Below are 25554 nucleotides of genomic sequence, written 5' to 3' on the forward strand. Positions count from 1 at the left end.
TGTATGTGCTTACTGGTGTACTCCAAGGAGAATTTTACTCTATGTCATAACAATCTGCATCTTTAGGCTATTATTCTTTTTAACAACAGGACCATCAGTTCTTACTAATTTAGCAATTTGTTTCAGCTAATGCTTTCAGGATCTATTTCCTGCAAATTAGGAACACACGTGTTTCTATGGGAATATACAGGAAGGTACCTATCTAGACAATAATATTTTCATTTCAGGCTCCTTTCACTTTGAATTAAATATAAATGAGTGCTAAAAGATGCCATTTCATACTGTATGAGGCTGACGACACAAATCCTGTCTCAGGGTGGTTTTTATTASTTTTTCATTACAGCTTTTGTAGTTCAAAGACTCCTGTCAGAGCTTTGATGTGGGGAAACCTGCTGCGTTGTCATCTCTGGATACTAAAAGTGCATCACAGGGAATGTAGGTTGGCGCTGAACACCCATTAGCAAAGACTACAAATAAAAACCTCAAGGAATTCTTTTTCTTCGTGAAAGATGCAATGACAAGTTCACCCTTGTAACAGGAGGCTTGTGGTGCGGGTGAAGCTGCGTTTTTGGTGGGTTTTGGTGGGTTTTTGCCCCCCCGTGCCGTGGGGGCTGTGCCGCCGCCTGCAGTTCCTGCGTGTCCGCGCAGGGGGCGCTGTGAGCCCGGCGTTCCCTCCCGCAGGCACTGGGAACATCCAGGGTGCTGTGGGGCTGTACAGACTCCATACATGGAGTTGTTTATTCGGGTAATTTCTGTGAATTCCATCCTGGTGGACGACGGACTGCCCATGAGCCAGCGGTGTGGCCCGCTGCCCAAGAAGGCTAGTGTACCCTGGGGTGCATTAGGAAGCATTGCCAGGAGGGGGAGGGAGGGGGAGAGGATCCTGACCCTTTGCTGAGCCACATCTGGAGTGCTGTGTCCAGTTCTGGGCTCCTCAGGACAAGAGAGACATGGAACTTCTGCAGCAGGTCCAGCGGAGGGCTGCAAAGATGATTAAGCGAGCGAAGCATCTCTCTTTAAATACAATTTAAAGCATAACTGRAGCATCTCATGTAGTGATAGGACAAGGTGGAATGGATTATAACTAAAACACAGTAGGTTTAAATTAGATATTAGGAAAACATTCTTTATCACTCTTTACTAAGGGTGCTGAGGCACTGGAATAGGTTGTCTGGAGAAATTGTGAGTGCCCCATCCCTGAAAGTGTTCCAGGCCAGATTGCACAGGGCTTTGAGCAACCTGGTCTAGCGGAAGCTGTCCTTGCCCATGGAATGGGGGCTGGAACTAGATGATCTAAACCAAATAGTTCTATGGTTCCAGCTAAAGATTCGTGTAGAAATACCAGAACACACAGACGTTCTGCTGGAATGTAGCTTATACCTCATGATGGTGATAACTTCAGGAGGTCATTGCTTCTGTGGTGGTGGTGGTTAGCAAATTTTCCTAAGTAAACCATTGAAAAAAAGTTTCTTATCCCAAATACTATCTGCTGTTTTGGTGATTTGTTTTGATCACTAAAGTAAAAATCACATTGCAATTTGGTGATGGTTTGGCCCTATGATGTATGTGAGCACCCTAGTGTCAAGTGAACACTGAGCACTGTTAAATGCTGTCACTACCCTTCTGGGTTTTTTTTGACTGTACAGCTGCCAACCAACACCTGTCTTCACACTAGGTACTCCCACCTTGTGGTCCTAGGAGCTCCATGGAGTCCACATGTCCATCAGCACAGCCACATGAGGATGCAATGGCAGTTTTTCACAGAAGGGAAGTTGTGGCCAGGTGGTGCTGGTGTCTCTCCCAGGCAACTACTGACAGGACAAGAGGACATAATCTTAAGCTGTGCCAGGGGAGGTTTAGGTTAGACATTAGGAGGAATTTCTTCACAGAAAGGATGATTAAACATTGGAATGGGCTGCCCAGGGAGGTGGTGGAGTCACCAGCCTGGCAGTATACAWGGAGGGACTGGATGTGGCACTCAGTGACATGATGTAGTTGACGGTGGTTCAGTCAGAGGTTGGACGCGATGATTTGAGAGGTCCTTTCAACATGATTCTGTTTGGAGGTGACCTCTTCCCAACAGACCCGGGCAGGGTTGTTGGAAGCAGGTAAGAGTGCTGGCTGGATAATGGAGGAGACCCGCGCTTCCCGCTCCTCAAGAACTCCTGCTACCACAGGGSATGGATTTTTTGGCAACGGAGGGAAGCGGGAAGCGCTGCCCTCGTACCCCGGGACAGATCGCCCGCGGCGCGGGAGCGTAAGGGGCTGAGAGCGTCGCTTCCCCTGCGCTGACCGACCCGCCGGCAGCAGGGCCCAGGGTGCGAGAGCCGCCGCTGGACGTTTGGGCCGCTCGCAGTTCATGTTTCCATCCCGAGCGGGTCTCTGCACTCCAGATGTTCCCAGGGAAGGTGTTCCYACTCTGTTTGCAGCGCACATCACCAGTAGCGACGAGGRAAAAGGCTTTATACCACGGAGAGGRAKGYRYGCMCAGCTCCCTTCGATAGCTCAGCTGGTAGAGCGGAGGACTGTAGAGGCAGAGCCCGCGGGAATCCTTAGGTCGCTGGTTCGATTCCGGCTCGAAGGAGACGCTCGGTTTTGCCGCGCGGGAGTGGCTCCGCCGTTACGTTTTCATTCTTTTGCCGTCGGGAGCCGCCGCCGTTGCCGCCGGCGCGGGAGTGGCTCGCGGGCGCTCGCGGCGGGGCGTTGCGGGGCCGCCCCGCTCCCACCCGGCCCCATCACACCGCCCGCCCGCCGGCGCGAGGCCCCGCCCCCTCCCGCCCGGCGCGCGGAGCCGCGTGCGGTCGGCGGCGGCCAATGGGGCGTCAGTCCGCCTGCGCAGATTCAAACGGCGGCTCGCGGGGGAAAGGCTGCGCGCGAGATTCGGGCGGCACCGGCCGAGCGCGCCGCGAGCGCCGGCGGCTGAGCCCGAGCAGCGGCGGCGGCCGGTGCGGGCGGGCACAGGGCAGGGCACCGGAGCAGAGCAGTGCGGCCCGGGGACCGAGGGAAGGAGGGCGGCGGGAGCCGCGAGCCGCCGGAGCCCGCGGCAGCTCTGACAGCATCGGAGAGCGAGGCACAGTAGGGGCGAGAAAGGGGCCGCTGCGCGCCCCGTCCTTGCGGGCAGCGGCCAGGCCGAGCCATGCCTGACGCACCGGGGCCGGGCCGGGGCTGAGGGCGGCCGCCGGGGCGCTGCGGGCACCGCGGGGAGCAGCGGGCCCTGGAAGGATCCCTGCCCGGCTCGAGCCTTTCTGAGCCGCCGGTGCTCCACTGCGTCCCCTGCCCTGCCGTGAGAGAGGGAGCCCGGGTGGCTCGGGGGCTCCGTGCTGCGCCCCGCGGCCCCCCCTATGGTGCGCGCCGAGGATGGCGGAGAGACGGCGCAGGTGAGTGCGGGACCGGGGCGCTCTGCGCTTTCTGCCCACCATCCCCTCCCGAGCAGTGCTGCCTTCCACGCCGCCGCCCCGAGCCCAGGTGCCCCCCCGCGCCCCGGGATTCCGGCCAGGTGCTCCCCCCGCGCCCCGGGATCCCCGCCAGGTGTCGCCCCGCCCCTCACCGCTGCTCTCGGCCTCCTGCCACCGCCCCGGCCTCGGCTGTCACTGCCCACCTCCCTGCCCCCTCCGGCACCCTCGCAGGTATCTCTTCTCTCGGACTTSTGGGCACCACCTCTCGGGTACAAATCCCGCCTTTCCCCTGGCAGCTGCTCTCACTTCTGTGCTTTCGCTCAGGTCCTCTTTGTTGTAGCTTACCTGGGCAGCTGAGCCTGTTAGTTACAACTGCGTTGTCTCTGCAGTTGCTTTCCGTGCTGTGTRTTTTCCTTCTGATGGAGTAATACTTTTTCCTTTTCACCTCCTGAGTGGCTTTGGCACAGCCTTGATGTAAGGTTTGGGCCTGTTGATTCTTCCAATATCTCCAATGTTCCTACTTTCTCTCTTCTTACATGCTTTGATTAAGGACGTCACAATCTAGCCTGAAATATTSCTGAGAGATAATGTTTTGCTCAGGAGCACCAGCAGCTGCCCTAGATGGCTTTCATACATATTTTATTATATTGATAGGAAAATGGGTGTGTCTCTGCTTTGTATTCAGAAGGTGGGTCTTGGAGATCTGTTTTGTTGCTATGGTTATTCTTGTCTTGAATCAGTGTCTGGAAAGCGATAAATAAATGTAAGAGAAGGACTAGGATTGAGAAGGGAAAGGATACTCTGATTTACCTATGGCATCTGGGGTTTATTGTGAATGCATACTTTTCAGGGAGTTGGGGGTGATTTCAAAGTTATACCTGTTAAATCTGCTGCGTTTTCCTCTGATATGCAAAAAATAGAAGAGTATTTATAGAAAAGTATTTATATAGAGATTTATAGAAGAGTATTTTTCTGCAGAAATGCAACTAAAACAAGAAAGCAATGCTTTGGTGTTCTAGTTGTGTAAGCTGCAAAGGGGCTTTGCTTGCAGAAGCTGACTGATGAAGCTCTGTGTGCTTGGCTGTCTGAAGAACAGCTCGGAGAGAGAATGTTTCTTGTCACTGCTAATCGGCATTTTGTAGTTTGAGGGACTTTCACCTGTGGTATTGCAAGCACTAGTTTCATTTTTGTCAAGCTTTAGCTTGTATTATCTCACATGGCTGTGGAGTGCTTTGATTTCATGATTAAAAATACAACGGGTTGTGGATAGCAGAGGAAGGCTTGGTTAGAGATTGGTAGCCCAAGGCGAATGCTGTGTCCGTATCTGATGATGACATCTCAAAAACTAAAGCTATGAGTTTACATAAAARTGACTTCAAGATTTTTAAACTAGGTGTGAAATAAGGAGAAAGTGTAATTGTTTCGCACCAAATGGTGTTGARTTTAATCTTAAATTAATTTAGTGTTAAACTGGTCTTGGTTGTTGCATTTGCAAGCTTGATTTTTTTCCTTTACTGATTCTTAACTCAGAATTGCAAGGACAGCTAGCACAGATCTCACATAATACATACCTTATTGCTCCAGATGTTTTATTTGATGAAACTTGGTGGCTGCCTTCCACTTCGGTGCAGTATTTTGGCACAATTTYATGACTACAAAAGAATTGTCAAATGAGCTATAACAACCTCACATTTGAAAATCTTGTATTTTGGATTGAAAACTAAAAGTAGTAGTCCCAACTATTCATCTGTATTTGATTTATAATCTATTGTAGTGTTGTTCTAAACAAGACTCAGGACTAGGTGGCTATTCAGGTGGAATCGAGATGCAAGAGAGGTTAGTACCTGCTCGGCTCACGGAGGCACTGTCAGCCCTGCCGGTTTGGCTGCAGGACATGCGTGARGCCAGAGTTTCCAGGGCAAGAATTTGAACCGGAGCTGCCCGTGGGGCACCCACGGTGTCTGTCATTGATACTCTCATCAGCGTCACTGCAGTGTAGGTGGAGACCCTTTCTCTCTGACTTTGCGTATAACTGGAGACTTCTCATGAGGTAGTTTGCTGTGCAGTGGGTGAAGAGGACATGTTGGCAAAGGGTTGAATAAGAAGGCCAAATTGTAGTTAAAAGTGAACTATATGGCTTGCTTGGTATGAAATGGTGTTACGAGAAGCATGTTTTCATACTACAATCCTAAGATATATTCCTGAACTTTGTTAAATACCTGTGGATGAAAGAAAAAAAAGGAGGTGGTGCRGGAAGACAAAAGTAGTTACTTCTGAGCTTAAGTTCTCTTGTTGTAAGTCTGAAGCCACTTGATCCAAACTTCTTACAGTCATTGTGTTTGCAGCTCATTTTTTTTTGAAAGTGCAGTGAAGAACTTTTTGACTTTTCCACAAGTTTACTGCCTTGTCTTTCAGCAACTYGGAAAAGTTTTAATATGTTTATATTTTAATGCTTCATCATGAAGCTAAGTAGGGCAAATGCAGATATGGTGTAGGATGTAGAAGCAAGTCTGCAACAGCTGGGCATTTACTATCTTGTGGTAATGCTTCTGAATAAAGTATGTTCTCTTTGGCTAATAGGAACAGACTTAATGGGAAATAACAAATAATTTGTGAGTGGTTAATCATCATGCTCTACTGATCATTGCATGTACTGGAAAATAATGTAGAGATCTTCCATCTGATCTGTTCATAGGACACTAGCACAGGTTAGTTTCATTACTGGGGAAGGGTTTTTTTATACTTTTGGTTGAAGAATTGAAGTAATTGTTTAGGATGAGTAGAACTAGTAAGTTTTGTTTTGAACGTGAATTTATGAAAATTTTATAGTGCTTTGTACAAGTAATAGAATGGAGAAAAATTAGAATTGCAGTGTGGAACTACTTTTAATTTAAGTGGTATATTTGGATATGAGTCCCTTCTTTGTGCCTTTGGTATAATTAATGCAGGGGCACTGCAGCTCTTGTTTTTAGACCTAGGTTTCCACCTGTGATCGTTAATTGAATTCATACTAAAATGAGTACTGGCACAGAAGTTTAAGTGATGATTCCATGCAACACTTCCCCGTGCCGCCTGTTCGGAAGGCTTTGTTTATCCAGGTCGTGGAGTTCCGCATTTCTCCAGTAGATGGAGCGTAATCTACGTGGAGTCGCAGAGGTACCTGGCTGCCTGCCCTTTAGCTCTGCGCATTGAGACTCAGCACTGATGCCGAAGTTACTTCTTCTGGAACGTATCTGTTTTCAAAGACTTGTATCTAATTCCTGTGACACTGTGGTAACGCTTTTAGTCAAGTCAGGAGACCWCTTAAAATCTCAAGTTGGCATTTACTTGACACTCTTGTTTTGTTGTTTCAGTTATGGCGTTGTATCATGAATGTATTTTGCAGCCTAATAAAAGACTCTATAAGCTCATTCATGTAAAATAAAGATTAAAAAATGTGTTACAAAACGGTGAATGTTACAAAGTAGATTTTACTTCAGTTTTAAGTCTTGACTTGACGTGGGTTATCTGTCCAGTGTGTAGTCTTGAAATTTAACTTAGTTCTGTACTAAGTTCTGACATGTTGAACTGCTGGAGGCAGGCCTAGTGATCCTGCTGATCCCAGATTTCATTTTAGAAAAATATGTACCGATTGGAAAAAAGCTACAAGTAGTTAGGAAAAAAAAAGGTTATTCAGGGTATTYTAAACTCTATTTTGATCTTCTTCACTCTTCTGTTGTACTTTGCAGTGAGGAAGATGATGACTTTCAATATATGGATCATGACTATGAAGTACCACAGCAAAAAGGTTTGAAGAAGATATGTAGCAAAGTGAAATGGACCCGTGAAGAGGTAATACTTTTTTTTGCTTTAGTCAATCCCTGCCTGATCTTGTTAGCTCATGAAATACGGTATCATTTAGTATTGTATTGGGATAGCATGTAACATTTATTGGCTGAGGTTATGTCTTAACAGGATGAAAGGCTAAAGAAGCTGGTGGAACAAAATGGTACAGATGATTGGGCTTTCATTGCTAGTCATCTAAAAGTAAGTTGAATCACTGTTTCAGTTAATTTCTATTAATATATTCTTTGGTCATATGTCTGATTTGGAGATGAGGTGAAATAGAATCAGAAGCCCATAACAATGAAAACTATTTTAGAGGATGCTTCTAACCAGACTTGAGGTCTGTCTGGCTTAGACCTTGAAGAACCTTATTGGCTGAGTCTTCAGTAATAGTCTGAAATGATCAAAAATAGTTGATGCCTTCTGTTCACACTTGCTATTTGTTTTCATTATGGAATACATTCCTATATCTTATTGGTTCCATTACTTGTGGTGGCTGTATCAACAGTTCACAGGTTGCTTCTGAAACAGTCAGGAGAGTGGGTTGCATCTGAAAGCTTGCTTGAAAGCAGCAGGATGAATTTCTTGAACACCATAGCCCAGGGGGCATGTGTGTTTTATTTATGTGTGKTTTTTTGGGGTTTTTTGCTTGTTTGGGCTTGGTTTGAATTTTTTTTTAACAGTGGTGATATTGCTTCCCYGAGGCACTGCCTACAACTAGAATTGATGATGTTTGTTTCTCTTCTGAAGAGATGTTATAAAATGCCTTCTGTAAAACATAGTGCAATCTRGGGCTGACATCACTTCCTAGAAGTGGTATTGAATATTGAAATAATAAAAATTAAAAAATTACCTTCTCCTATCTTTGAGGGTCTTAAAATATTGTGTGGGATMAGATGGTTGTATGAAATTCCATTGTAAGGTGAAAAGATACTTGAATTCTCAGTGCTGAACAACTAAACCTTTGCATTGTTTTCATCATAGTTTTGTGCAACTGTGATATTTCTGATTTTTTTTYCAAATGGCAAAATATAGCTATCAGGTAATAAACTCAAAGCTTCTAAATTGAAGTAGTGCATAATCAAATCCATATTCCTTACATGTACATTATTCCCTGATAAAAATCAGTGGAATGAGTGAATGACAGAGGAGAGTGTGATAATGTCAAACAGCTTTTATACTGGGCTGTTCAAAAATATGTTTGATGATACTTATATGCTGGTATAGTATGGAGTTGCATTTAATGGATCTAACAGTTTAGTAAAAAGTTCTCTGGCTGAAAGCAAAGGCTTCTGGAGGCAAAAAAATGCTTTTGTTCTGCTGGGCCCGGGTGAGGTTAAAAAGTATTCCCCAGTTATCATGGGAAGTGTGTGTGGTCAGGTTGTCTGATGCAGAATCATTGATGCTGGAAGGAACTTCTCCAGGTCATCTGGTCCATCAGCTGGAGCAGGCTGCCCAGGACAGTATCCATTTGGGTTTGAGTATCTCAATGGATGGAGACTCCACAACCTCTTTAGGTGACCTATTATTTAGGTGATCTAAATAATAGAGACTGGCAATAATTTGCACTTGCCTTGTTATTGATGATTTTTGCTGGGAAAACCAAGTTTATCTTGAATTTTAAAGGCGCTAAAACTGCTGTGTTTTCAAACTCTTGTTTTGTTACTGGACTGGACACAGATTCCCTCCATTCTGCCCCAAAAAAGTGAAGATGGTTTTAAGGTGACTCTCAAGAGAGGGAATGTAATCACAATATAAGCTTATAATCACTTTCAGGTTTTTTGTGGCTAAGKCGGACTGAAATGATTATATTGTTTCATTCCATCATTTGCTTTGCTCTTCTCTCCAAATTGTATTATGTTTTCAGAAATGTCTGGAAGATAAAAGCACTAAAAGGCCACAATTTAAAATGTTTTGCTTTCGTCAAAATGCTAACAGCTATCCTRTATTGAGTCTGTCTTTTACAGCTTGTCTTCAACAGGAAATTATGACGTTTTGTAACAAACTCTAGTGTGCTTTGAACAATGAAATTACTACTTGTGATTAGCTTGAAGATACTGAGAAAAATGTAATTTCAGRTGTTCGTGTTCTAGGTGTTTTTCCTTGTCTTGCAGACTGCTGCTTTGTTAATTTCATCTTAACATGGTAGCACTTTTAGTTGGTAGACAAATCCAGCAAAACATTGCAATTGGTATTTGCTATCCAACAGCTTGCACTGAAGCAAGTAAATAATCATGTCCCAGTGTTAAAAAAGTATGCTATCCTGAGGCAGGCTCTTACCTGCATATTTCTGAGGATTGGACCAACCCTTTCATATAGGCAGATTTTAGGAGGCTAAGTGAAAGTTCTCTTTCATAACTGGGAAGAAKATTTCAAAAGATCCTTAGTGAAGCTACAGAAAAGCACCATCTGTCCTGACCAGCAAAAGCAGTGTTGTRTAATTAGTATGTGTTAACTAAATTTGATATAAATCTGTTTTCCTTAACGCTCTAGTAAAGAGCTGAGAATATACTCATTTGGGACTTAGCAAAAAGTGTATTCTTTTATTTGAAAAAAAAAAGTATTTCCTTAAAATAAATGCTCTCCATATTTAAGTTATTGATAATGTCAAAAGTATATCAACCACGAAGTTCAGAGATAGTATGGAGTAATGAGGACAAAAATAAATATAAATTTTTCTTTAAAGGAGAGTAAGTTCTGAATTTGATTATGAAGTTAGTACATTATTAGATTAGAGCTTCATGGAAGGTTTTTTTTTCTGGAGGAGAGTTTTTATAAGCAACTGGAATAAATAATAAGGGATAATTTARCTATTATACTGAGAACAAAGTTCTAAATGAGTTTTTAATTTGAAATAAGCTAATAATTCATGCRAGAAATTTCTTTCAGCTCTATGTATTCAAGAGTTTAACAGCTATACTGGTTTTCTAAAACTGTTTCAGAATCGTTCAGATTTTCAATGCCAGCATCGATGGCAGAAGGTACTAAACCCAGAATTGATTAAAGGTCCCTGGACTAAAGAAGAAGATCAGAGGGTAATAAAAWCTAATTGATACTCTGCTCTTTAATAAAATTGACATATGACTGCTAAGAATGTGTACTTTTTCTTAAGTTTCATTCCTGTATAGTTGATGTCTGATCTTGTGGCATGGGTACTTATGTTAACATTATGATGTATGAGAAGAAAAAAAATTCTCTCTTAAATTGATGGAATGTCTGGTCTGCACAAGTGTTTCATTCCCCATTAGTGAGATTGCTGGCTGAATTACTCTGGCTTACCATGTAGGGAGGATTTCTTGGTAACAGTAAAGATCAAAGGTCTTGTTTACATCTTTTGTTTCTTAAACCCACCAGATTTGATGGGATTGGGAATAAGATAAACTATTTTATAATCTACGGTTACAACCCCAGGATCAGGCCTAGGTTGTGAGTTTGATCCCTGTATGGGCTGTTGGACTCAAAYGATCCTTCTCGGTACCTTCCARCACAGAATATTCTGTGAAACCATTTCTYTCTGTAAAGAAGCRATCAATGTTTTAGGCTGCTTTTTTMCCCTACTGTTGTTAATCCGTACTGCAGCTTTTTGCCTGCCAAATGTGGAGTGTCTAGAAGGGAGGTGCAAATACAGCTTTCATATATTTCAAATTRGTTTGTTGTTCCCACTGTTTAAAACTGTTCTAAGATGTTTTAAACTGCTATTTGTCAATTTATGAATATGGTCTTCCTAATCTCTTTTTTTACAGTTCTCATTAGTCTTTTAAGAAAAAGCTTCTAATGTGTAAAAATTCCCAACCTCCATTCCATTTCTAGGTGTAGATGTTTGGATTTTTGTTCATATGTRTGTTGTTGAAAACAGTCAAATGAAACATATTTACCACTTCCTTTTTGGCCTTTCCTAACATCGGTTTATGCAGTGGGTGTCAGAAAGGGAACTTCCAAGTGAATGTTTTCATCAGTGTGCACTTATATTATAAGCAGAGAATTTGGAGTTAGTAATTTTTTGACTTCTTGAAAAATTAATTTTTAACCCTCCAAGTCGCTGTCTGCCTCTTTAGGCCTAATATCAGTTGCCTATTATAATACTGTTCTAAAWTGTGAGTTTATCAGTGTTCTCAGCTGTGATTAGGTAAATTAGGTTTTGAAATTATGTRCTTTCATCTGTATTCCAGGTTATTGAATTAGTTCAGAAGTATGGTCCAAAGCGCTGGTCTCTAATTGCAAAACACCTGAAAGGAAGAATAGGCAAGCAATGCAGAGAAAGATGGCATAACCATCTCAATCCTGAGGTAAAAAAGTCTTCGTGGACAGAAGAAGAGGACAGAATAATCTATGAAGCTCACAAGCGTTTGGGAAACCGATGGGCTGAAATAGCAAAACTTCTTCCTGGAAGGTGCTTTTCAACTCTTACTTGTGTTAACTGTTAGAATATGAAAAGTGGTCATCTTGGTAACCTTTTCAAATCTTAACTTGTCAGTCAGAGAGCATCTGTTGAAACTTACATCACAATGTATTTACCTTGATAGATGCTAAAAATATTTTGCATTTGATRTGTATTCTTAAAAATCCATAAACCCCACGAAAAGACCTCTAATGCTTTGGAGGTATCTTCAAAATTTCTCCAACTCACTTAAAACCCCTCTGYAATAGAGCTGAAGAGAATTAACTGCATATAGTAGTAGAAGAATAATTTGATAGCAAACTTGATATCCAAATGCCTTCATTAACTTATATTTGAGGCTGACTTTCCTGGTTTAAGATCAGATTTTTTTTTATTTTTTTTTGTGTAGCGCTTGTTGAACTGGACACTTATAAAAGAAAATCTTAGTAACCTTCAACAGCGCAGGCTTAGGAGTCATGTATTGCAAAGTTGGTTATCATGAAGTCTCCAAATTAAAAATTAATTGTATACATTGTTTTCCTTATATTTCTTTCAAGTTTGACTGCCAGTTTCTGTGGTTGTGGGAAACAAAATGATTTTAGTGTGGGAAGAGCTTAATGAAATAATTATTTTACCTTGTACWGTTAATTGAAGTTCTGTGTTAAGCTATCCCTTTCTGAATTCAGTTTGTCTGTTCAGGAGGTGACTCTCTAAGTGTACCTTAGGAATGTCAGCTTTTTTTAATCTAGGCCTAATGAGAGATGTATGCTTAAAAAATTTGGTTTTTGATTAAGTGCACACTCCATGGCTCACAGTAAATCCTTTGGAGGAATGAGAAGAGAATGGGTTGCATCTAAATAGAATTTYGGAGAAGGAAGATGAGTTTGATAGAGGAATTCCTAATTCACTATCTTGTTTGTTGTCAATAAATCTGAGACTCTTAGCTAAAGACTGCTAAAGATCATAGACCTAGAATATTTGTAGAGTCCAACACTGGTAGGATGACAAAGGGGAATACTTCTAAGAGTTGACCTTAAATGAAGAATGGGGCTTTAACTAATATTYGTTTCTGTGTACCTCTATTAAGGCTAGAAATTGTAATACTAGTATTTTAGACTGTAATGCAGTTATAGTCTACTCTTACCTTAATGTATGTCTAATGTTAAAAATTATTTCAGCCTGCTTGTCAAAATGCCATGCCTGTTTTTCCCCATCCATGATCAAGGGTGTGAAGAGGCAGTAAGATGTACTTCCACAAAGCTGCACATAAAACACAGAGTGGGGTTTTCAGGCTGTCAACTTTAGAAGAGATGTCTTCCAGTGGCAAACACCAGCCAGAGTGCCTTTATTATGCTGTGGGACAGTGGGGTGATTGTCTTAGCTACGTGTACTGCAGATTTATAGCAGAGGGGCAAATGACCATGTGTTCACTATGTTATTCCAAGTATCTAAGAAAAAAGGTTCCCTCTCATGATYACAGTCAGAACCAAGGCTTTCTCTTTTTCTGCTTTTAATTTCCTGCACGCTTGAAGTTTAGTAGAAGGAAGTTTTCAAAAAAATAGCTTTCTAGTAATTATGTCAAAACCCCACTGATAATAGAACTTTGTCTAAGATGCTGAGCTTTCTGGATTGGTGGCTTCAGACTAACCTACTGTAGAAACCCTGTAAATTGTGTCATGTATTAAATTTTGAGTTATGGAAACAAGTCACTGTTTTATACTTCCATTTTAGGACCGATAATTCAATTAAAAATCACTGGAATTCAACAATGCGAAGAAAGGTGGAGCAGGAAGGATATTTGCAAAGAGTTATAAAGTCTGAAAGCATTAGTTCTGCTGAACTTCAGCCCCARCCCTGTCTGACTATGGAACACTTGCACACTCAAAATCAATTTTATGTACCTGTTCAGACACATGTAAGTTCAAAATTTAGAATAAGTATTTCCCAGTTTCAAATAATAGATTAAGTTTGAAATGAGGAATAACTCTGAAAGATTGAAGATCTGTTGAGTATTTTTGTGATTTCTGTGGCAATTTAGAGGTTGTAAAACAAATAGTTTATGTACAATAGAGAAAATTTTAGTGTCCCCTTTTGTTGAAGGTTTGTAAAATATTTTATGTCTTTTTAGATTCCAGCRTATCAGTTTGCCTCACCTGAAGGCAGCTGTCTAGAACATGCTCCATCTTCTTCCAACATAGTTCAGGTAAATTGTTAACAGCCTTCRTAAATTAAAGTGCATTTACTGCATATTATATAATAAAATGTATATTATATAGTAAAAATTGCATATTATATAGCRAAAGACATGTACTTTCAAAATGTGTTAATCTTTATCACTCTATCACTCRCCTAAATTTATGGAAGTTCCTCCATAAGTAGGCTTGCTAGTGTAGCTGGTAGTTTTATTAGACAGGAAAAATGAATGAAGCTCCCTTGACATATCCCAGAAACATGATGTTTGTGCTTATTTCTGATAGAAATATGGCTTAAAACRTTGTCTGCATGTTAAATCTTGAGGTTAAATTGTGACCTATATTAGTATTAGCTTATGAGAGATATAAAGACAAGATTTTACTGTTTACGTATATGTAATAAATATAACCCTATCTGAAAAACCCAAGTAACTTACTATGACTTATACTTCTGGCTGGGCTTTGTTCTTATTAGTTATTATTTCTTTCTCACTGATAAACATCTTTTAAATTAGTTGAAAGATGCTCTTTTGCAGCATTCTAAATGCTGAAGAGTTAAGAAACTTTAAAACAAAATTGGATATATTATTTCCTTTTACTTCTCTGGGCTCGCTTGGAATATAGCTGAAATTCCTCATCTGGTGCAGAATGAATATAGATCTTTGTTTCTAATACAACTCTTTGGAAGAATTTTTGTGAATTTGGACTTAGTAAAAAATGTACTTTGACACAGGGAATAATACTTGTTTTGTTTGATAGTGGAGTTCCATGGAACTCTACCTAACCTGAAGTTTCGCAGTGCAGGTCATCTGTTTCATATTGCATTTTCTTCCCTGTTTTGGTATAAGAATGAGTGACAAGAAAACCTCATATGGCTATTGATACTCTGGATTGCCCCACGCCGAGAATTATAAGATATTTTATGCTCTTTTGAAGTGCTCACTAAACTGGGGATAGCATATGTCCTCACCTATATTTATAGCAAAAAATGCAAAGTGTTAAAGAGGTTAAGAAAAAAAACAAACCAATCAAAACCAATTAGCTAATTTTCTATTCTAATAGTAGTGGTGGGATTCCTTGTATAGATACTGTGTCCGCAAATGCTGATTTGAAACACTTTCTTGCACACTTAGTGAGGATAAATAACACAAAATGTTAGAAAGCATATGAAAACACAAGCACACTGTTGGTTCTATTCAAGATACAATGTACTGACTTTAGTTGAGAAAGTGTTATAGCACACTGATCACTTACAGGCTGTATTAGAATCCAGTAAAAATACCACCTTACACACCACTTTAACATCAGATCTATCTCCTGGTAAGTGAAGTTGTTTTGTTGTGAGGGACTTCTGTATTACARAATACAGTACAACTTGAACAGTTATGTTCTGTCTGTATATGGATTCCTGTTAAAAATACAGCTGTGTTATAATATAGAATCTTTACTATTCTARGGGTGGTGGAAGTGGAAAATAGTAATGGCTTCTTTCTTAAATTTTACAGCAGCCATTTATTGATGATGATCCTGATAARGAAAAGAAAATAAAGGAACTTGAATTGCTACTTATGTCAGCAGAGAATGAAATCAGAAGAAAACAAATGTCTTCTGTAAGGACTATWAACTTCTCTAAATATTTGAATATGCATTACTGAGGTTAATCCTCAGCAATTCAGTAACAGTTGTTTGGTTTAGTGTGGTTTTTTTTTTCACCTGCCCCTCTAAAATCAAACCTGTGGCTGTTGCATTGTAAAACAAAAATCTATATATTAGAATTGAGACAACTTATTTTTAGTGCAGTGTTCTAAACTGTGAAGGCAACAGAAGTATGACCAGCAATTTGGCAGTTCCAAAGACCCAGTATTTTAATCTTCTTCCAGAGGAAATACATTTGATGTCACTGCCATTCAGTTTTATAGATCAGCAATGTTGATCATGTGCTCAACRGAGAAAGGTGAAAAATACATAGGCTTTGCCCCATTTGATTTTGAAATATCCTGTACATTATATTTTYCTGAAACTTCAGTGTGAGTGCTTGCAATACTTAATATCCACATTTGGACATGACAAGCAGTAAATAAATACGCCCTGTACACAACCTGTGTGTAAATTCAGAGGAATTTCCTAAATCTGTAGAATTAGGGTAACTTGCAGATGTCAGTCACTGATTTCTTCAGAGGGCTGTGCACATCAGACACCTAAGTAACCAAACTAGATCACTAGTTTAGATTACAAGTGAACTTCATGTTTTATGTGGTGCAGCTATTCCTGGCATTCTTTTGAAACAGTGCAATATTCTCCTTAACTATTAGAATCTGGTTTGCTTCTAGATTTCCAATGAAAATTAAACTTTATTTCTTGGGTACTGAGCAGTGTACTAAAATGGGATAAYCTTTTAGAAGTTCACTAAACTATTAATGCAAAACCTGCATTAAAAAAAACCAAACCAAGTAGTATTTCACACTCTAAAAATATTTTCTGATCTTAAAATGTACCTGTGTTCTGTACTGAAGATGGCTTCATAATATACTTGTGTTCAGGTACACAGGAAACTTGCATCAGAGGTGGCTTCCAATATAGCTGATAATTAATTAAGTTATGAGCGTGTMTAAAATATGAATGAGAGGTAAGACAAAAATCTGAGAATTTGAGAATGTTGAGAATATTAATGTAAAGAGAAAATTAACTGCATTAATTGACACAGATAATTAGCATTTGAAAAAGCCAAAATTAAGTTATGCTTAGTATTTCCACACATTACTTTTTTTTCCCACCCTGCAGTCACATAATTGACTCTTTGCAATCTCTAAGTTGAATAAGATTAACATGTTTCTTCATAACTTTTTAGCAAGCTGGAAGCTTGTCTTGCTGGTCTGGAAATTTTATCATGGAGGACTGTATGCCCAGTACACTAAGCCTTGAGGAACAGACAAGTGACTTCTACAGCATGGATGAGACCCGCATCACACCTGTTCAGCAGAATTCACCACCTAAGTATTTGGGTGTAGAAGCAAATAGAATGCTAACACCTCTACAAACCATTCCAGAATTTGCAGAGACACTAGATCTTATGGAAATTGTAAGTTTGTATTCCTTCTTAAAAATAAGTGTTTAATTAGGAATGTCAACTTATACAATAAGTGGAAAATGCTCTTAAAATTACCTTATTTTGTATTTGTCTATAATCTCAGCCTTATCAAGCGATTTATTGCCTGTTTTAAAAGAATTGTGTTTTAAAMGGTTCGGTGTTCTATGTTTGTATGAAATACCCAGGGAGAGTAATTCACTATATGGCTTGTGGAGGTAGAGAGCTGATAGATTGTGAAGTAATCTTGGATAAACTGCTTGTGTTTTTCCTCTTGCTTCGTAGGATCCAGTAGCATGGAGTGATACCTGCTTTGAGCTTTCAGAGGCTGTTGTATCCCCTGTCAAGCCAGCTCCAGTAAAACTTATGCGGCTTCAACACAGTGAAGGGGCTGCGGAGTGCCAGTATAATGTGGGTGTTATGCTTGATGGCAAAAACCACAGTAGCATCAGTGSTGATGAGGACACAGTTTTTTCAACAACCTCAAACTTAACTAAGTTCAGCAACCCACCTGCTATCCTGAGAAAGAAAAARAGGTTGCGTGTTGGGCAGTCCCCAGTTACTGATCTGAACGATGGCTTATGTAACGATGCCGTCAATGTTGCATTAAAGCGAACGCCAGTGAAAACACTACCATTTTCTCCATCACAGGTGAGTGTGTTTTTAAATAATGCTAAGCATGAAGACTAGTCGTTGAGTTATAAATTACAAGTAGTTTCTTCCCCAGTATTACATTGTAGCCTRAATAAATACATAAAAAAACTTCTCAAAATATCTACATAAAGGTAAAAACCTTAAAAATAAATCATTAAACAGCCTCTGCTTTAAGACTGATGGAGAGTGTGGCAGCAGGGGTGGCAACTTGTGTCTCAGTTCACTTTTTCATGCAAATAATTGTTGATAGAGACCTTTTGTCTCTGTGGTTCAATTAAGTAGTAGAGATTTTAAGAAGAAAATCAAGGTTGCAGCAATAACTGTAAGTCAAGAATAGAGTATTGGAGTTTGTCAATAAAAGTCTTTCAGATATATGTATATAATTTTTTGCTGTTCAGCACAATGGTAAAACTTTGTTCTATAAGGTTACCTTTTTTCCCTCTTGTGCTTAGTTTTTCAACACTTGCTCTGGAAATGAACAATTTAACTTTGAAAATCCTGCATTTACATCGACTCCAGTTTGTGGGCAGAAAGTTCTCATTACAACTCCTCTACACAAGGAAATGACACCACAAGAACAAAAGGAAAATGTGGGGTAGGTTTATTATGTTAAACATCTTGTGGTGTTATTAAATTAAGTTTAATATGCGTGGGGTAATGCTATGGGGTTCTCAGTACTTTCAGATTAATGGTGGTGATATCTGTTACATAAATAAAGGTATTTTAAAATGCCTTCTAGATTAATTTTTTTACATTACTAATGATACATTAAAATTATAAAATGCGCATATGAATACTTTTCTATGCTTGAATAGTTTTAGAACTCCCACTATGAGAAGATCTCTTTTGGGTTCAACACCAAGGACACCAACTCCTTTTAAAAATGCTTTGGCTGCTCAGGAAAAGAAGTATGGTCCCCTCAGACTTATGGTATGTGATTATACTCTTTCTTTTCTTCTTTGTTGAAGTCTAAATGCCCTCTTGGTTTTGAGGTACTGTAAGCCTCAGTGTGATCTTAGAAAGCAATTTCTTATCCTAGAGGACATCTAGAACGTGAATCAAAAACACTTCAGAACTGTTTTGTTAGACTTGTATCCTTCAGTGTAGTATGGAGGCATCTTGAATAGTAATTTGGTACATATAMTCATTTGATCCACAGTAATCTGAAATGAATCAGTTTCATATTTGTGAGTTGTTTTAAATTTGCCTAGCCTTGCTAAGACTGCATTACAAGGTGGTTACACGATTGTCTGAGATTTTGATTTTAATACTTTAGGATTTTGTTTTTTCAAAAGAAATGTTGTAAATCAGAGAATGAATGGGTGTTGGTTCTCCAATGTAGTAAGAGCAAGCTGCTGTAGATGAAAATGACTGACCTCATTATTTTAAACAACTTTTGCCTTTCACTTGAAAAACTGCATTATCTTTGAATCCTCTTAACTGTGTTAGAGCCGAGTTGTTCTCTGGTTTTGGTTCTTCTACAGCACTAAGACTGAAACTAAGTGTTTACTACAGTGTGATACTCTTAATTCATGTTTGCAGTTTTCTTCATCCTAAATCWCAAAATTTTAGTACAGCAGTTCATGATCCTCTGATTCTTCTGCCTGTCACGGATTTTTTTTTTTGTTGTTGTTTTTGTTGACTACAGATAATGTTACCTTTTTTTTGTTAGTTTGCTCCAAATGAATTCAATTTTTGTTCTCTTCGTAGCCTAGCTAAGGTATGTTAATGCATAATAACTTTTGGAATTCAGTAGACATATGCTTTTCAAGTTCTGAAAAAATTCCAGCCAATATATATTGACTACTTTTCTGCAAACACAGAAGGTAGCTCAGACTTTGCCACAGGGCTTGGCACCATCTGTGTTACCCTATAGATTCACAGTYTCTCACTATGCAAATGGAGTGGTTTGGCATTCCTGTTTCTGTCCACTATTAACCTCCTGTTCAAAATCAAATTTGGAGGGCTTAAGGGAATTCTTCTCCTGTTGGTACACAAAGGAGCCATCTGTATGGCTTCTGTGAAATTCTGTACTGTACTTAGTACTATCAATGTCTTATTTAAAGGTTTGTGTCAAAATTGGTATAAATTCTTTTCATGACAACATTCATGCAYTTGAAGTAGTTTTTTAGTATGTTTTTATGCCCATATATATACATATATGTGTTTAGGTAGGTATTTAGTATTTATTTTTATCTTTATCCCTTTTATCAGTGGGTAGCCATTACTGATAAGTAGAAACAAGTAGTTTGTCTTCTTCAATGCTACCTTTCATTTTTAAGGCACTTTGTGCATGTATATGTTTTATATGCCTAGAAATAATGTGGAGTGAAATGAAATTAGAAAAATCTTCATAGCCTTGAAATGTAGCCCTGTGGTTTTCAACTGCAATAGCTTAGATCCTTTGTTTCTATRTTCTGCAAGATCTCTTTTTTGGCCTACATGAGTTGAAAGCAGAATGTGGTAAGAAGTGGCAACTAATAGACTTCCTGTATTTTCTTCTTCAATTTAATTAACCTTTAGTCACAACCACTTGCCTTCTCGGAGGAAGACATTAGGGAAGTTTTGAAAGAGGAAACTGGAACAGATATATTTCCCAAGGAGGAAGACGACACTTTGTATAAAAACTGCAAGCAGGAGGTAATGTGACAATAGTGATTTCAAATAGGAAATAACTGCTTTTAAATAATATTTTACAGTCTTTCTCTGCAAAATGTTTATTGCAGCACAACTTTTCTAAAAAAGTCAGAAAATCACTGGTCCTAGATTCACAAGAAAAAGAAGAGCTTGGTGCCCAGCGGTTGACAGAAGACAATAGTTTAGATGTACAGGTAAGAATTAARCCAAACTACCTGAAGAGTATCACTGACAGCAATATTAATATGGAACTGCATATCTTTTGTTCTGTCAACTAAAATAAATATTTGGATTGAAGCTAGATTCGTACATCTAGAAAGTAAAAAATTCCTTCTGTTTGGAATACTATTTTAAGTACTTAAGAAATAGGGGAACATGTAGCTTGAATTCATGAATGAATTTTTCCTTTCAGGTCTTCAGGGTAGGATTGGTAAAGTAATGTGAATGCTTTGCAGGTTTGCTATTGTAGCAAAGCTGTTTCCATGCCTGGTTACTTATAAACTTTAGCATACACAGCATGCTGAAGCTCTTTGTAATATACCACGAAGATGACATTTGCTCCTGTGCTTTGCACACTCGACAGCTGTGTTCTGAAGATACCTGATTGCTATTAGGCAACATGCTTTTTCTGCTTCACATAGTAAAGGAATACTTTAAGAAATATCAAGCATGTAAAAGATGAAATTTGTGTGCTTCCTTTGCCTAAAGGAATTTGRATAGTGTCTGAACTACCAACACATGAAGAAATCAGATATGGGGTTTTTTTGGTCCCTCTTTCCTTTAAAAAGAAGCTCAATGTTTTTTCAGTTGAGTGATTGAATCGATTGTTCTTTAGCCTTGTAGGAAAACTTAKCTCTTAATGTATGTATGTATTTAATTCTTAAAGAATAAATGTCTGTGATTCTTGATTGGGTTTAAGGCTATATTCAGGATCTAGGAGCCAAAGTCCTTAAAAAGATGCATAATGTGGTTAAGTCATACTCCTTTTTTGCTGGTTTTATAAACTCCCTTCTAAAGTGCCTCTTAGACTCTGTGCCAAGCCTTGGTATCTGCCTGCTGGGTGTTGGGTGCTCTGCCACCTAGTGGGAATTGCCAGTTTCCCCAAGAACATCTCATGAGGAAAAGCAATGCTGCAGCCATTCCAATCATAACCTAAATGTTTGGTGTTCTCTTAGTAATGTTTTGTTATTACATGGTATATTTTGTATCGCTAATGTTCAGGTTATCGAGATACACCATGATGTTGTGGTCTGTTAAAGGCAGGGRATTGGGGAAAAGTTAATTTTCCTTAATTTTCCTGAGGAATGCTTGTGCAATAGGGGCATTCACTCCTAGCAAGAGAGATAATGATAGTGTCTTATTTAAAAGTGAAAAATATACCAGTCCTTTAGTAGAAATTGTGTAGCTATGTGATAATTTAGGAATAAGGTCTGAGGTAGAATAAATACTTAAAGGTGGTTTAATGCAGTTTAATGGGGTGTTCTTGTAAGCACATAAGTACTTAGGCCACTGTTACGGTCATCTCATTTTTTGTCTTTAAAATTGACATGTATTTGTCTTCCACCTTTGCATACTCAAGGTGGATTACTTTTTTTTTGTTTCTAGACATTATCAACATATAAAATTCTTCTGGAATGACCCATCCAGTACTTTTTTCAGTTCTTAAAGCAGTTCCTCCCCGTGATACTGAYGTGATCTTACTTTTTTGAGTCCGGTCTCTGTGGTCTTACTTTTTTGACTCCAGTCTCCTTGTCCTTACTTTCGTGAGGGTTGTGCTAGAAGCAAATTACAAGCTTTTTTCTTTAAAACTGTTCTGTATTTATCACTTTATCAAATCTTGTTAACAGTATGTTATCAGAATAGGGTGGCTTTCGAGTAAAGAACCTGTCTACGCAGTAATACCTAAACTATGCTAGCAGCTGCTTATTGTACTATGCTTAGTATTGACTTTGGATCCCAGTAYGGACCAGGCCACTTCTTCAAATACTGTTCATTACATTTTCAGATTCTTTTCTAGGGTCTTTCTGACAGTATTTGCTTTGTTTACGTTTTGGCTTCTCTTAACACAGCAGTTGAAGTATTTTTGTTTTAAATACTAATTGTTATTCCTGTTCCCTACCCTCTTTTTTGTCAATAGTCAAAAAATGCATATACCACATCTTTATTAATGACACCATTGTTGGAAATACAGAACAACAGATGTAACCTGACATCAGAAAAACAGGATACAAATCCAGCAAACAAAGCAAATGCAGTAATTAAGAAGAAACTGAATGCATATGCTACAAAAAATGTCAAAATGGAGAAAGCTCTTCAGGTCTGGATGCGAAGAATTCTGTTAGTTTGGTTAGCGGGTTAAAAAATAATTTTTGTGTTGTTTTGTTTCTGTCTTGCACTAATGTCTAGAATTGTTGAAATCAGTGATCCAGTTTTAGTCAGTTTCCATGATCTTTATTTCTTTTAAGTCGGTCATTTGTCTGMAAAATGTTTATTCATAGCTAAGTTCTTTAAATGCAGCCCTGATGTTTCACGCTTTGTTTCAGTGAAACAAACTGATGTTTCACTAAGATTTCGATGTGGGGGAAGAAAAACAGGATAGGGGAGACCTACAAAACAGGTCTGGGTGCCCAGGACTAGGAATTAGGTGCAAACTAAACTTCTGCAGCATTTTAGTTTCTCAAATGTGTCTGGTGCTTACTTCTTGCTTAATAGGGCCAGTGGGATTCATTAATCAGAGTTCATCCACAGGTTCTGTTTGGTAATTGTTCTTGTAATGGGCCTGCTTTTGTACATCCGTGTATTTTTCGTATTCGTAAAACCATGGAATCTCATTTTCCCTCTGTGTATGTCCTGACCACAAGCTTTAAGAAGATATTCTTTGACCTGACTTCATACCAGTTCCAGTTTGTCCCATAGGGAATTAATGTATAAAGTTTGTCTTTTCAGAATATCTATAGCTCTGTATTAATAAAAAAATAACARTAAAAGAAAGGACACCTGGAGCCTGATCTTCCATGTTCTACTTAAATGCATTAACAATGATGTTTTTAAGTACAGAGACAACAGTATTACTTTCTRATCTTATGAGAAGGAAGAAGAAAATTCATTTAACTGTGATATTAAAATTGAAAAAAAACCCAAAAATTCTTTTTTGCTGTGAATTGCAGCAAAGGTGAATAGGTCTATCTGGCCCAGAAGTACGCTCTTTAGAATACTTAAAGGGGGAGCTTAGTCATACTATACTGACAAATATTTTCATTGAACCAGCTTTTTTCTTTTTTCCTCTTTGCCSTCAGAAATTCCCTCTCAGTTTTGTGGCCTCTCTAACCCCAAGTCCCTTCTATGAATCAAGTTCTGCTAAATTTACAGAGAAACTCAAGYAGCTAATTTTCTTTGTGAATCTATACGTGGAACTGATTCTTTGGATCACTTTCTGGCTCGATGTGGGAGGGAGAGAATCTTGCATTTTTCATCATGCTGCAATCAGACAGTGTCAGGTCCAATTTGGAGCTGAAACAAATCATCTTGAGATTCAGAACATCGTGTGAAGGTGTAGGCTTTGCTTGATGGAGGAAGCAGGACTAGTAGCCTAATTATTATTYTTCTATTCATCATTTTTATTCCCAAATCCTTTGCCATATCTAATATATTTCAAAAAAATCTGACCATTCTTTCACAGCTGCCACTTGGTTCAGTAAAGTTTTTTATAATATTCTTTTTCAGCTGCCAAACCTTTGTGCCTTCCTTGGTGTCTTCAGACAGCTGTCAGTAATGTGTTTTTCTGCCTGTTGCACTTAGCACATTTAAAGAGGAAGATACTCAAAGAGAAGATTACTTAATTAGCTTCCCTTTAATGTATTAATTGTTAATAGYTAGACTCTATTGAAGAGACTTTTTCATGTTGTGTGTTAGAACTTGAAGCACATCCCAAAATTCACTGCTGGGGAGCTGGATTAAGGGGTGGAGAGGGAGCTTTATCACAGGTTTTAGGTATTGTACTGTAGAACTGAATCTTTCTGAGCAAAATATACTATAGCTAGGCTTTGATAATTTCTTATTATTATGAAACATTATGTGAGAATTGCTCAAGTTTTAGTTTGTTAAAAGAACCTTTTTAACAGAATTTTATTTTATGCAGCCAAATCGTGACTGGGAAGCCGTTGTTTATGGGAAAACAGAAGACCAGCTTATCATGACTGAACAAGCAAGAAGATATCTGAGCACATATACAGCTACCAACAGCAATTCAAGGTCTCTGATACTGTGATGGTCACTGCAGCTGACAACCATCTCTTTCCATTGAAACTGAGACAATGCTGGAGGCGATTCCCGTGCGATACTTGGGAATTAAGTCTTTACTTTGAGAGAGTCTGCCAAGGGAAACCTTAAAGCTACCTTAAAGCTTCCTTTCTTCTTTTGACTGACAAAGAACAGACATGAAGCTCTTGCATTCTTTACGAAGGGATACTGCAAACAGTTCTGCAATGAGTTTTTTAAATATTAAAAGAGTAGCCCCCTAAAATATAAAGAAGGGTAAAATACATTGCAGTACTGGCAACATACAGTTTTTAGGTCTATTTTTCATATTTATTCTTTTGACTTGCATAGCTTTTTTTATCTGTTAGAGCATTTTCAATATAGAGTAGGTTTATAGGTTGTTACTGGTTTCCAAACGAGCAACATACATGAGTGAATGTGCTTTTGCTTATGTAGCATTTTACTAGTATATAAAGAAACACAATGAAAAGGAGTACAAAGGAAGGATAGAAAGTTGCACTACTAATTTTTTGGTATGCTGCAAAACAATGAAATTAACTACAGTGTTAAATATATTTATTTGCAAATGGTACTAGAAGTAGGCCAAGGGGGGTGAATTAAGTTTAGTGTAAAGCATCAGTATTTTCTTCATAAATCTCAAAATGAGATGATTGTTGAATGTATTGTACAGTATGTAGGAACAAGGAAAATTTTGTAAATTGGAAAGGAGTCTGTTTTTATAATTTATTTCCATTTCAAAGCTTAAATGTAGATATTTATATGTATGCAGGTTGTCTAGAGGCCAATGTTGTTTCCTGTTAAAACAGCTAAGATGAAAAAAGGACAAGTTTAAAATATATGAAATAGCAGAAGAATTACAGTGGTGAAGTGTAAAAATCTATACTGTATGTTACATCTACGTAAAGATTGCACTATAGCCCTAAAATCATGTTGGTCTACAACATAATTACAAGGTATTCCTSTATCATACAGCAACTGTTCCTGTACCTTGTTTAAATAGATTTAGAAAGAAATGGTGGGGTCTTATATGAGACTGAGGAGTACTTTGTCCTGCATAGGAACTAAAAACTAAAGCATTTTCAATATGTATATTTTATTATCTTTTTCTTT

At 38.8% G+C, this 25554-nt stretch overlaps 1 protein-coding gene and 1 non-coding gene across 3 annotated transcripts; both read left to right on the plus strand.

The window, feature by feature from the left end:
• Window positions 1-2494: 2494 nt before the first annotated feature.
• Window positions 2495-2584, plus strand: TRNAY-GUA (transfer RNA tyrosine (anticodon GUA)). The gene is given in 2 exon segments: window positions 2495-2531; window positions 2549-2584. It is a non-coding gene; the product is annotated as a tRNA-Tyr (tRNA).
• Window positions 2585-2954: 370 nt separating this feature from the next.
• Window positions 2955-25554, plus strand: MYBL1 (MYB proto-oncogene like 1). Of its 2 annotated transcripts, XM_057380309.1 has the most exons (16): window positions 2955-3377; window positions 7124-7226; window positions 7350-7421; window positions 10163-10255; window positions 11390-11610; window positions 13330-13513; window positions 13727-13801; window positions 15296-15400; window positions 16639-16869; window positions 17161-17526; window positions 17982-18124; window positions 18345-18459; window positions 20053-20169; window positions 20256-20360; window positions 22304-22483; window positions 24305-25554. In XM_057380309.1, exons 1-16 carry the CDS (start codon window positions 3358-3360, stop codon window positions 24431-24433), a joined length of 2259 nt encoding a protein of 752 aa, XP_057236292.1. In that variant the 5' UTR covers window positions 2955-3357; the 3' UTR covers window positions 24434-25554. The 2 variants fall into 2 exon arrangements, with proteins under 2 accessions (XP_057236292.1, XP_057236293.1); XM_057380310.1 differs by lacking the exon at window positions 22304-22483.

This window comes from Malurus melanocephalus, unplaced genomic scaffold, assembly GCF_030028575.1.
Source record: "Malurus melanocephalus ecotype Western Australia unplaced genomic scaffold, MMel_1.1 scaffold_443, whole genome shotgun sequence".
NCBI classification, from domain to species: domain Eukaryota; kingdom Metazoa; phylum Chordata; class Aves; order Passeriformes; family Maluridae; genus Malurus; species Malurus melanocephalus.